General features: G+C 45.6%; 2 protein-coding genes across 2 annotated transcripts in view; one reads left to right on the top strand and one right to left on the bottom strand.

Annotated features, from left to right (window-relative positions):
- LOC138949384 (uncharacterized) overlaps nt 1–13,788 on the top strand; it is a 195,064-nt gene that overhangs the window by 140,139 nt on the left and 41,137 nt on the right. The window lies entirely within an intron of this gene.
- LOC138949381 (uncharacterized) overlaps nt 1–13,788 on the bottom strand; it is a 40,432-nt gene that overhangs the window by 21,746 nt on the left and 4,898 nt on the right. Inside the window, exons 4-8 of the mRNA XM_070321192.1 lie at nt 13,242–13,460; nt 12,461–12,688; nt 4,942–7,655; nt 4,137–4,304; nt 918–1,107 (exon numbers count right to left, since the gene is read on the bottom strand). Coding sequence (XP_070177293.1) covers nt 918–1,107; nt 4,137–4,304; nt 4,942–7,655; nt 12,461–12,688; nt 13,242–13,460 — 3,519 coding nt within the window. The remainder of the gene's footprint in view (nt 1–917; nt 1,108–4,136; nt 4,305–4,941; nt 7,656–12,460; nt 12,689–13,241; nt 13,461–13,788) is intronic.

A 13,788-nucleotide genomic window follows, 5' to 3' on the forward strand; every position in this document is an offset into this window, starting at 1 on the left:
CAAACTTTCCTTCTCCTCTGTGAAGGCAGAACTGTGAAGCAGTTCACAGCCCGTGACGACCCGTGGCTCAGGGAGGGAGTAGGTGTCACCGCTACCACCCTAGCCACCCCAAGCCTCTCTACTTACTCACGTGGGAGGGCAGAAGCAGTTCACGGCCTGTGGTGACTCGTGGCTCAGAGAGGGATCAGTTGGGGTCACCGCCACCATCCCCCTCTTTACTTACCTGCGAGGAAGGCAGAAGCAGTTCACGGCCTGTGGTGACTCGTGGCCCAGAGAGGGATCAGTTGGGGTCACCGCCAACATCCCCCTCTTTACTTACCTGCGAGGAAGGCAGAAGCAGTTCACGGCCTGTGGTGACTCGTGGTTCAGAGAGGGATCAGTTGGGGTCACCACCACCATCCCCCTCTTTACTTACCTGCGAGGAAGGCAGAAGCAGTTCACGGCCTGTGGTGACTCGTGACTCAGAGAGGGATCAGTTGGGGTCACCGCCACCAGCCCCCTCTTTACTTACCTGCGAGGAAGGCAGAAGCAGTTCACGGCCTGTGGTGACTCGTGGCTCAAAGAGGGATCAGTTGGGGTCACCGCCACCAGCCCCCTCTTTACTTACCTGCGAGGAAGGCAGAAGCAGTTCACGGCCTGTGGTGACTCGTGGCTCAGAGAGGGATCAGTTGGGGTCACCGCCACCATCCCCCTCTTTACTTACCTGCGAGGAAGACAGAAGCAGTTCACGGCCTGTGGTGACTCGTGGCTCAGAGAGGGATCAGTTGGGGTCACCGCCACCATCCCCCTCTTTACTTACCTGCGAGGAAGGCAGAAGCAGTTCACGGCCTGTGGTGATGACCCGCGGCACACATAGCGAGTAGGGGTCACCGCCATCATCCCCACCCCACCATCCCCCACCTTCTTGACTTACTCACCTGCGAGGGCAGAAGCAGTTCACGGCCGGTGGTGATGACCCGCGGCTCAGACAGGGAGTGAGTGTCGCTCCAGTGACGCTCCTCCGTCACGTACTGCTGGTCACGGGCAGACAACAACGGAGTCCCGAGCCGGTTCATTGGCTTGCCGAACTCAAAACTCGACATCCAGAACTGGTTTGGAATGTCGAACCTGAAGGAGAGCAAATTAATGTTAAAAGTATTATAAGCCTGCAGCATCATTGTCTTATGGACTCATTGTCAGAGTGTATACAGGGAAGGAAATATGTGAGCAATCGGAGTGTGTTATAGAGCCCCTGCATTAAACATTGCACGCATGTCTTATATTCTCATTGTCGGAGTGTATTATAGAACCCCTGCATTAAACATTGCACGCATGTCTTATATTCTCATTGTCGGAGTGTATTATAGAGCCCCTGCATTAAACATTGCACGCATGTCTTATATTCTCATTGTCGGAGTGTATTATAGAGCCCCTGCATTAAACATTGCACGCATGTCTTATATTCTCATTGTCGGAGTGTATTATAGAGCCCCTGCATTAAACATTGCACGCATGTCTTATATTCTCATTGTCGGAGTGTATTATAGAGCCCCTGCATTAAACATTGCACGCATGTCTTATATTCTCATTGTCGGAGTGTATTATAGAGCCCCTGCATTAAACATTGCACGCATGTCTTATATTCTCATTGTCGGAGTGTATTATAGAACCCCTGCATTAAACATTGCACGCATGTCTTATATTCTCATTGTCGGAGTGTATTATAGAACCCCTGCATTAAACATTGCACGCATGTCTTATATTCTCATTGTCGGAGTGTATCATAGAACCCCTGCATTAAACATTGCACGCATGTCTTATATTCTCATTGTCGGAGTGTATTGCAGAACCCCTGCATTAAACATTGCACGCATGTCTTATATTCTCATTGTCGGAGTGTATTATAGAACCCCTGCATTAAACATTGCACGCATGTCTTATATTTTCATTGTTGGAGTGTATTATGGAACCCCTGCATTAAACATTGCACGCATGTCTTATATTCTCATTGTCGGAGTGTATTATAGAACCCCTGCATTAAACATTGCACGCATGTCTTATATTCTCATTGTCGGAGTGTATTATAGAACCCCCTGCATTAAACATTGCAAGCATGTCTTATATTCTCATTTTTGGAGTGTATTATGGAACCCCTGCATTAAACATTGCACGCATGTCTTATATTCTCATTGTCGGAGTGTATTTTAGAACCCCTGCATTAAACATTGCAAGCATGTCTTATATTCTTATTGTCGGAGTGTATTATAGAACCCCTGCATTAAACATTGCACGCATGTCTTATATTCTCATTGTCGGAATGTATTATAGAGCCCCTGCATTAAACATTGCAAGCATGTCTTATATTCTCATTGTCGGAGTGTATTATAGAACCCCTGCATTAAACATTGCAAGCATGTCTTGTATTCTCATTGTCGGAGTGTATTATAGAACCCCTGCATTAAACATTGCACGCATGTCTTATATTCTCATTGTCGGAGTGTATTATGGAACCCCTGCATTAAACATTGCACGCATGTCTTATATTCTCATCGTCGGAGTGTATTTTAGAACCCCTGCATTAAACATTGCAAGCACGTCTTATATTCTCATTGTCGGAGTGTATTATAGAACCCCTGCATTAAACATTGCAAGCACGTCTTATATTCTCATTGTCGGAGTGTATTATAGAACCCCTGCATTAAACATTGCAAGCACGTCTTATATTCTCATTGTCGGAGTGTACTATAGAACCATGTCTTATATTCTCATTGTCGGAGTGTATTATAGAACCCCTGCATTAAACATTGCACGCATGTCTTATATTCTCATTGTCGGAGTGTATTATAGAGCCCCTGCATTAAACATTGCAAGCATGTCTTATATTCTCATTGTCGGAGTGTATTATAGAACCCCTGCATTAAACATTGCAAGCATGTCTTATATTCTCATTGTCGGAGTGTATTATAGAACCCCTGCATTAAACATTGCACGCATGTCTTATACTCTCATTGTCGGAGTGTATTATGGAACCCCAGCATTAAACATTGCACGCATGTCTTATATTCTCATTGTCGGAGTGAACTATAATATAACCATGTCTTATATTCTCATTGTCGGAGTGTATTTTAGAACCCCTGCATTAAACATTGCAAGCACGTCTTATATTCTCATTGTCGGAGTGTATTATAGAACCCCTGCATTAAACATTGCAAGCACGTCTTATATTCTCATTGTCGGAGTGTATTATAGAACCCCTGCATTAAACATTGCAAGCACGTCTTATATTCTCATTGTCGGAGTGTATTATAGAACCCCTGCATTAAACATTGCACGCATGTCTTATATTCTCATTGTCAGAGTGTATTATAGAACCCCTGCATTAAACATTGCAAGCATGTCTTAGATTCTCATTGTCAGAGTGTGTACAGGGAAGGAAATATGTGAACATTCGGAGTGTATAGAGCCCCTGCATTAAACATTGCAAGGCATGTCTTATAGTCTCATTGTCGCAGGGAAAGAAATATGTGTGCACTAGCAGTGTATATAGCCACTGCATTAAACATTGCAAGCATATCTTATGGACCCATGGAAATATGCGAACACTTGGAGTGTATTATAGAGCCCCTGCATCAAACATTGCAAGCATGTCTTATGGACTCATTGTCTTAGTGTATACAGGGAAAGAAATATGTTAACACAAGGAGTGTATAGAGCCACTGCATTAAACATTGCAAGCATGTTGTCTTATATTCTCATTGTTGGAGTGTATACAGGGAAGAAAATATGTGTGCACCAGGAGTGTATATAGCCACTGCATTAAACTTTGCAAGGCATGTCTTATAGTCTCATTTTTGGAGTGTATACAGGAAAGGGAATCTGTTTACACTCGGAGTGTAAAAAGTATACATAGCCACTGCATTAAATATTACAAGGCATGTCTGAGTATATACAGGGAAGGAAATCTGTGAGTGTATTTTGCCACTGCGGGGAGAAAGAAAACCGTCAATAATGTCACCGGAAACAGAGAATTATAATGACATTAATGTAATTGATGTAATGTGAAGTCACGTGACTTACTTGCAGCACGTTTGATGTAATGTGATGTCACGTGACTTACTTGCAACACGTGTGGTGTCACGTGATGTCACGTGACTTACCTGCAGCACGTGCAGCCAACAAGATTGTCGGTCTGGTACTGCTGACACTTGATCCAGATCATGACCAACAAGATGATGAAAGCGATGCTGAGCATCACCCCCATCACGATGTAGTTGTCCCGCCGTCGGCCCGCGATGGTCCGCGACTCGGACGGTTCTAGGGGCATGCTGGGAAAAAAGGGGCAGAGCACTTTGATTTGTGTGTGTTGGTTTTCTTCGAGAGTTTCAGGTCTGTATTTTTTTTTATTCCTCTGAAAAAGTGCTTTTGGACACTCATACTCTCTCTCTCTCTCTTTTTGTCTTTCACGCGCACACACACACACACACACACACACACACACACACACACACATACACACACACACACACACACACACACACACACATGAATGCGCGCTTCCGCGCCTGCACGCACACGCGCGCGCACACAATAACTCACACCCCACCACCACCAATACCATTCCGTGTACCCCTCCTTACACACAAACACACATTTTACCACGAACTCCACCACCAATTACCTTATAGTTATACCCCTCCCTACACACACACACACACACACACACACACACACACACACAGTCAGTCACACACACACACACATCTACACACGCGGGCACAAACACACACACACACACACACACCTACACACACACACACGCGCGCGGGAACACACACACACACGCGCGCGCGGGCGCGCACGCACACACACACACACACACACACACACACACACACACACACACACATGTACACCCCCCACTCGTACTCCCCCTCCCCCCCCCCCCCACACACACACACTAACCTGACGGCCAAGGCTCTGCTGACGGAGAACTTGATATCCTCCACCTCGCTGTTGGCCACCACGTACACGTTGTATCGACCCTCGGAGCTGAGCCGCGAGTTGATAAACCCATTGTACGTCCCGCCATCCCCGATCACAAAGTTGAGGCCTTTTTTCTTCAGCTGTTCGGGAGTCAGTTCTGCTACGATCTGTCCTGGGGGGAGTTTGTAGACGGCAGAGTGTTTCCTGGCCACCATGGCACCGCTCGCAGCCTTGAGAGTTCTCTTGTTCCTGAAAGGGCTGTTTTTAATGTGGGCCGTTATCTTTCCTCTCGCAGTGTTGATAGTTCTCTTGTTCCTGAAAGGTCTCTTTTCAATGTAGGCCGTTATCTCTCCTCTCGCAGCCTTGATTGTTCTCTTTCCCCTCAAAGGTCTGTTTTCAATATGGGCCGTTATCTCTCCTCTCGCAGCCTTGATAGTTCTCTTTCCCCTGAAAGGTCTGCTTTCAATATGGGCCGTTATCTCTCCTCTCGCAGCCTTGATAGTTCGCTTTCCCCTGAAAGGTCTGTTTTCAGTGTTCGACTTTATCGCACCGCTCGCAGTCTTGAGAGTTCTCTTTTTCCTGAAGGAACTGTTTCCAGTGTTGGACGTTGACTTTCTACTCCTGTGTGGGTTGTGTTCAGTGTTGAATGTCGATTTTCTGTTTCTGTTCGCATCATTTTTTGTTGTGGATCTTGATATCTTGTGTATGAGATTGCTCGTGTCGGACCTTGATTTTCTGTTTCTGTTTCCAATGCTGGACGTTGATTTTCTGTTTCGGTTGTTGAAGTGGTCTGCGTCGGGCGTTGATTTTCTGTTTCTGTTCGCGGGATAGTCTGCAGAAAATGGGGATTGATTGTTCTTGTGGGCAAAAATAGCTCTACCCGTGTTAGCCATTGCTGCTCGCTTTCTTCTGACGTTGTGTTGTGCTTTACCGATCGACTTCCCAATTGTGTTCGCCATGGCATTCATGGTTTCGAGTGACGTTTTTTGGGTATGATCAGATACTTTTTCTTGAGATGATGCTGGTTCCTTATTCCCCATTGTTTCTTCCGAGCTACCTAGTTTATCAGAAGATGGTGTTTCGCTTTCGTAGAAGCTATAAGAGACATTTCCCCTTTCGGTCATTGATTTGTCTGTTGGCGCACTTTTCAGCTCAGTCAGCGGCTCGTTGGTACTGTCTTCCTGTTCAGGATTAATTACTTGCTTCGTTTCGCTTTTCCCTGCATTCAGACGAGGCAACTCTTGTTCCTGTGCTGTGTTGTTCCTAGTATGTGCGTTGCCAGCAGATGGGTTGTACTGTTCAACTGTTTCAGTGTTCCTCACTTTGCCGTCAGAAACCGACTCGTTGGTATTTTGCCGCAGGCCAGTTTTCGCGTTGGTGTCGATCGCACTGGAACCCGATCTCTTGTCTTCGAAACTGGCTGAGACTGTAGCCTCTAAGGACTGTGGTTGTTTTGATACTGACGGTATTTCTGGTTGCTTACTTTCTGAGTTTGTCTCTTTACTGGCTCCAAAGTTATCGTCTGCATCGTCAGAAGATTGCATTTTTGCTTTTGGCTGCGCTGTGTTTGTCGTGGATCCTATGCTCGAATCTGTATTCTCGGTATCCCGATCTCTTTGTATTTGAGAGGTGAGCGAATCCTCGAACTGAGCAGCGTCACTCTCTTTCTCTTTCTTGGAGTCCAACTGGTCACTGGTCTGTGATGATTTGAGTGACACAGTCGCTGCAGTCTTGTTCGTGTTGTCCGTACCCGGGTTGTTCAAGTTGATCTTGGTTTCCTCGGGTCCTGTTTGCTCAACCTGAGCCTTGAACGTAATTCTAGATTCTCCATTTTTGTGGACAGACACTTTCGCCTTCTTCGCCGCGACCGCTGGCTTTCGGATGGCACTGGCACCATTCCTCGAGGGCGAAGAATTTTTGACCGAAGCAACCTTTGGTTTGATAGAAATCTGACCTCTTCCTGGCTGACTTTCACCGCCTCCTCTAGTGTTGACCCTACCAACTATGCCGACTTTGCTGCTTGGTCTACCTTTGAGCGCTGGTGCACCAAGACTCGCTTTACTGCTTGAAAGAGTGTTTTGATGCGATTTGAAAGGTGAGTTTGAACTGACTTGTTGTTGGTATGCCGAATCCGAGGTGTGTTCAGCGTTTCCTAGTAATCCAGAGTTGAACTGCGATTGCTTCTGTGACTCATTGTTGAGCTGCGGTTCAAACGACTTGCCAGAAACATCAGTCTGTTGCTCAGAGGTGTCTGTCGCTTTGCTCAATTTCCCACGCCCACTGGAACTCTTGGGTTGCACTACGCGTCTCACGATAAGGAAAGGAGGTCCAGTGTTTGTGCCAGCATCAGCGGCTGGATTGCTTCTCCATTGCTGTATTGGTATTTCTGGAAGTTGTCGTCCCCTTTGGTTTATTCCCTGCGCTTTTTGGGCCTGCGCTACTTTCTTCTCAGCATCTGTACCCCCTGCCCGCGGACTGTTCTTCGAACGGTTCTCTAGAGGCGTCTTGCTGAGCGAGTCCACGAGGCCGTCGACGAACTGCGCGTCTTCTGCTTCGGGGTGGGTGGTGTTGGCATTCTGGGCTGCTGCCGAGGGGAGTCTTGGCCGTGTCCGACCTTGGCTGGCGGGGTCTGCGTATTGTGTGTTCTCCTCCGGTCCCGTGTCAAGGCTCCACGCGTCGCCGTCCTCACCTTCCTTCCATGCAGAAGTGAGTGATGAAAGTGTCATGGTTGGCGTTTTCTTCCAAGCAAAACTGTTATATGAAGTCTTATATCGCGCGCGTATCTCCAGACTCGGACTCAAGGCGCAGGGATCTATTTATGCCGTGTGAGATGGAATTTTTTTACACAATACATCACGCATTCACATCGACCAGCAGATCGTAGCCATTTCGGCGCATATCCTACTTTTCACGGCCGATTATTCCAAGTCACACGGGTATTTTGGTGGACATTTTTTATCTATGCCTAACCAATTTTGCCAGGAAAGACCCTACCCTTTTGTCAATCGTGGGATCTTTAACGTGCACACCCCAATGTAGTGTACACGAAGGGACCTCGGTTTTTCGTCTCATCCGAAAGACTAGCACTTGAACCCACAACCTAGGTTAGGAAAGGGGGGAGAAAATTGCTAACGCCCTGACCCAGGGTCGAACTCGCAACCTCTCGCTTCCTAGCGCAAGTGCGTTACCACTCGGCCACCCAGTCGCCGTGTTCAAAGTTGGTGTTTCTAGTGTCTATGAATGGCGTTTCTTCCACGTAAAAGTGAGTGATTAAAGTGTCTATGTTCCATGCACAAAGTGAGTGGTTATGGTGTCTTTGAATTGTGTGAGTTACCAGGTTCCATGCGAAAGTGAGTGATTAAAGTGTCTATGGTTTGCTTTTTGTTACACGCAAAAGTGAGTAATAATGACTGTCTATGATTAGTGTTAATTGCCATGTTCCATACAAGAAATATTGGTTATGGTGTCTATGAATAGTGAGAGTTGCCATGTTCCATGCAAAAAGTGAGTGCTTATGGTGTCTATGAATGCTGTGAGTTGCCATGTTCCATGCAAAAAGTGAGTGCTTATGGTGTCTATGAATGCTGTGAGTTGCCATGTTCCATGCAAAAAGTGAGTGCTTATGGTGTCTATGAATGCTGTGAGTTGCCATGTTCCATGCAAAAAGTGAGTGCTTATGGTGTCTATGAAAACTGTGAGTTGTCATGTTCCATGCAAAAAGTGAGTGCTTATGGTGTCTATGAATGCTGTGAGTTGCCATGTTCCATGCAAAAAGTGAGTGCTTATGGTGTCTATGAAAACTGTGAGTTGCCATGTTCCATGCAAAAAGTGAGTGCTTATGGTGTCTATAAAAACTGTGAGTTGCCATGTTCCATGCAAAAAGTGAGTGCTTATGGTGTCTATGAATGCTGTGAGTTGCCATGTTCCATGCAAAAAGTGAGTGCTTATGGTGTCTATGAATGCTGTGAGTTGCCATGTTCCATGCAAAAAGTGAGTGCTTATGGTGTCTATGAATGCTGTGAGTTGCCATGTTCCATGCAAAAAGTGAGTGCTTATGGTGTCTATGAATGCTGTGAGTTGCCATGTTCCATGCAAAAAGTGAGTGCTTATGGTGTCTATGAATGCTGTGAGTTGCCATGTTCCATGCAAAAAGTGAGTGCTTATGGTGTCTATGAATGCTGTGAGTTGCCATGTTCCATGATAAAAGTGAGCGTTTATAATATCTATGGATAGTGTGAGTTGCCATGTTCCATGATAAAAATGAGTGTTTATAATATCTATGGATAGTGTGAGTTGCCATGTTCCATTCAAAAAGTGGTTATATTGTCTATGTATAGTGTGAGTTGCCATGTTCCTTGCAACACGTGTTTATATTGTCTATGTATAGTGTGAGTTGCCATGTTCCATGCAACACGTGTTTATATTGTCTATGTATAATGTGAGTTGCCATGTTCCATTCAAAACGTGTTTATATTGTCTATGTATAGTGTGAGTTGCCATGTTCCATGCAAACAGTGGTTATATTGCTTATGAATATTGTGGGTTGCCATGCTCCATGCAAACCGTGTTTATATTGTCTGTTGAAAGTGTGAGTTGCCATGTTCTATGCAAAAGTGAGTGGTACTTTCTATGTTCTATGCAAAAAAGGAGTGCTTATGGTGTCTTCACCCCCCGCGGGTTAGGGGGAAGAATTTACCCGATGCTCCCCAGCATGTCGTAAGAGGCGACAAACGGATTCTGTTTCTCTTTTTACCCTTGTTAAGTGTTTCTTGTATAGAATATAGTCCATTTTTGTAAAGATTTTAGTCAAGCCGTATGTAAGAAATGTTAAGACCTTTGTACTGGAAACTTGCATTCTCCCAGTAAGGTAATACATTGTACTACGTTGCAAGTCCCTGGAGCACATTTTTGATTAGTGCTTTTGTGAACAAGAAACAATTGACAAGTGGCTCTATCCCATCTCCCCCCTTTCCCCGTCGCGATATAACCTTCGTGGTTGAAAACGACGTTAAACACCAAATAAAGAAAGAAAGATGGTGTCTTTGAATAGTAATGATTGTCATATCTATGCAAAAATTGAGTGATCATAGTGTATATGAATGGTGTAAGTTCCATTCACAAAGTGAGTGATTAAAGTGTCTATGTTTGGCGTTTCCTTCCACGCAGAAGTGAGTGATAAAAGTGTCTATGGTTGTTTTTTTCTTCCACACGAAAAAGTGATTATACTGTCTATAGACAGTGTAAGGTGCCATGTTTTCATGCAAAGGTGAGTGATTAAAGTATCAATGAATGGCGTTTCCTTCCACGTAACAGTGAGTGATTATACTGTTGATACCTTCTGTGTCATGCTTACTAAGGCGGACCTGGGGACCCCTGTTTTGTACTTGGAGTTTTCCCACGCATACTTGGCGTATTATCAGAAAAATGAGTGTACTCCCCACACCATTTGAATATCGATAATTCAAACATGCTTCGCACGCTTCCGTTGCACCGTTGATTGAATTCTGCAATAGATTTGTAAGAAAAAGCTTCTTTCAATGTTTAATGTCAACAGCTGTGATCATTGATCAAATGCCGAGTAATAAAGTAGTTTTTAATCATTAAGATAAACAGTGCCCGAGTAGATGCGCAACTGAAGAACAGTATTCCAGGAATTTTTCTCGTCGAATTTTTTTTCAACCGATCAAACTGATCGTATTTTAGACAAAAAGGCGTACAAAATACGGCGAAATTGTATGGGTTCCCGGGTCTGCTGAGGGCTTGTAGGCTTATGGATACCTTCTGTTCCATGCATACTAAGGGCTTGTAGGCTTACTGATACCTTCTGTGCCATGCATACTAAGGGCTTGTAGGCTTATTGATACCTTCTGTGCCATGCATACTGAGGGCCTGTAGGCTTACTGATACCTTCTGTGCCATGCATACTGTGGGCTTGTAGGCTTATTGATACCTTCTGTGCCATGCATACTAAAGGCTTGTAGGCTTACTGATACCTTCTGTGCCATGCATACTAAGGGCTTGTAGGCTTATTGATGCCTTCTGTGCCATGCATACTAAGGGCTTGTAGGCTTACTGATACCTTCTGTGCCATGCATACTGAGGGCTTGTAGGCTTATTGATACCTTCTGTGCCATGCATACTAAGGGCTTGTAGGCTTACTGATACCTTCTGTGCCATGCATACTGAGGGCTTGTAGGCTTACTGATACCTTCTGTGCCATGCATACTAAGGACTTGTAGGCTTACTGATACCTTCTGTGCCATGCATACTAAGGGCTTGTAGGCTTACTGATACCTTCTGTGCCATGCTTACTAAGGGCTTGTAGGCTTACTGATACCTTCTGTGCCATGCATACTAAGGGCTTGTAGAGTTATTGATACCTTCTGTTTCGTGCATACTAAGGGCTTGTAGGCTTACTGATACCTTATGTGCCATGCATACTGAGGGCTTGTAGGCTTACTGATACCTTCTGTGCCATGCATACTGAGGGCCTGTAGGCTTACTGATACCTTCTGTGCCATGCATACTAAGGGCTTGTAGGCTTTCTGATACCTTCTGTGCCATGCATACTGAGGGCCTGTAGGCTTACTGATACCTTCGGTGCCATGCATACTAAGGGCTTGTAGGCTTACTGATACCTTCTGTGCCATGCATACTGAGGGCCTGTAGGCTTACTGATACCTTCTGTGCCATGCATACTAAGGGCTTGTAGGCTTACTGATACCTTCTGTGCCATGCATACTAAGGGCTTGTAGGCTTACTGATACCTTCTGTGCCATGCATACTAAGGGCTTGTAGGGTTATTGATACCTTCTGTGCCATGCATACTAAGGGCTTGTAGGCTTATTGATACCTTCTGTGCCATGCATACTAAGGGCTTGTAGGCTTATTGATACCTTCTGTGCCATGCATACTAAGGGCTTGTAGGCTTACTGATACCTTCTGTGCCATGCATACTAAGGGCTTGTAGGGTTATTGATACCTTCTGTGCCATGCATACTAAGGGCTTGTAGGCTTACTGATACCTTCTGTGCCATGCATACTGAGGGCTTGTAGGCTTACTGATACCTTCTGTGCCATGCATACTGAGGGCTTGTAGGCTTACTGATATCTTCTGTGCCATGCATACTAAGGGCTTGTAGGCTTACTGATACCTTCTGTGCCATGCATACTGAGGGCTTGTAGGCTTACTGATACCTTCTGTGCCATGCATACTAAGGGCTTGTAGGCTTACTGATACCTTCTGTGCCATGCATACTAAGGGCTTGTAGGCTTACTGATACCTTCTGTGCCATGCATACTAAGGGCTTGTAGCCTTACTGATACCTTCTGTGCCATGCATACTAAGGGCTTGTAGGCTTACTGCTACCTTCTGTGCCATGCATACTAAGGGCTTGTAGGCTTACTGATACCTTCTGTGCCATGCATACTAAGGGCTTGTAGGCTTACTGATACCTTCTGTGCCATGCATACTAAGGGCTTGTAGGCTTACTGATACCTTCTGTGCCATGCTGGCTGCGGGCTCGAAGGCTCGCTTGGGACCCCCGCTTAGGACCGGCTTGCCTTGAAAGTACGCTTTTGGGGAGCTGGCGATTCCTGCCGACACTCGAGATACCTCATCGAGTTGTATAGGCTCCACGATGACGTAGTATGACGTCACTGGCCCTTTATCTGACGACACGCCGGTCAGCGACACATGCATGGTGTTCATGGATACAGACAGCAGCTGCAATACAAATGCATATGCCGTTGCACTAGAAACATAAAGGGTAAGAGTGATGATTACATCTTACGAAAGGAAGACTTATAGATGACGTTGCCATCAAACCAAAATAGGATGGGGAAGCCATTTACAGCATATCTGATGTTACAAAAACATGCGCACGTGCACACTCGCAAACACACAAACACACGTACGCAAGCACGTACGCAAGCACGTACGCAAGCACACACACACATACACACACACACACACACACACACACACACACACACACACACACACACGAACACCCTGGGAGTTTGTGAAGTTTCAAAGGTATTGCTTCAAAAGTGGTCACGATCAGACTAGGATTTGATTTTTCATTCAGAAATCAACCCCAAGACGTGTTACATACAAAAAGACCTCGGGTCATGTCAAGAGGCCATCAAACCCTGGGAGTATGTAAAGTTTCAGAGATGTAACTTCAAAAGTGTTCAAGAAAATTCTAAGATTTTTCAATCAGAAACCAATGTCAAGACGTTCGCACACAAACAAGAACTGACAGCACAAAACACACCCGGGCTGGGGCAGGTTTGGGCGGTTCTGCGTGGTCAGTGTGAACCTTGAAGGTCACTATGGGACTGACAATCTGGTCTTTTGTCCTTGACCTCATAGCAAAAGTGTAGAACGAGCCCGGCTTGAGGTCACAGATTTTGACCGTTGAGCTGCCTCGGGGCGGGGAGGTGATGGGAGAGGTGAGCCTGTTGATGTCCCGGTTTGCGGTGCAGTCGTAAATCTGTGGGACAAACACAACACAAACTTGATCTTGTCATTCGACCAGGTTCATACAGGTTTGCCTCATGGATGTTACCATTGCGTGTGAAAATTCAACTCTCTAAGACATACGACATAAGCCATGAGACCAGATAATTATTGTCAATTGACGGACATGACTCTCGTTAAAAGCCTCAAAGAGCCTCCAGAGTCCTAGCTAATGCTAAAGCCGTGACCTTGCCAAAGACGCACAGAGATGAACAGACATTACTCACGCCAAAAGCCTCAAAGACCCCGAAGAATCGTAGCCAATGCTAAAGACGCATATAGATTGACGGACATCACTGACG

The sequence above is a fragment of the Littorina saxatilis genome, linkage group LG15 (genome assembly GCF_037325665.1).
Source record: "Littorina saxatilis isolate snail1 linkage group LG15, US_GU_Lsax_2.0, whole genome shotgun sequence".
In the NCBI taxonomy this organism is placed as follows: domain Eukaryota; kingdom Metazoa; phylum Mollusca; class Gastropoda; order Littorinimorpha; family Littorinidae; genus Littorina; species Littorina saxatilis.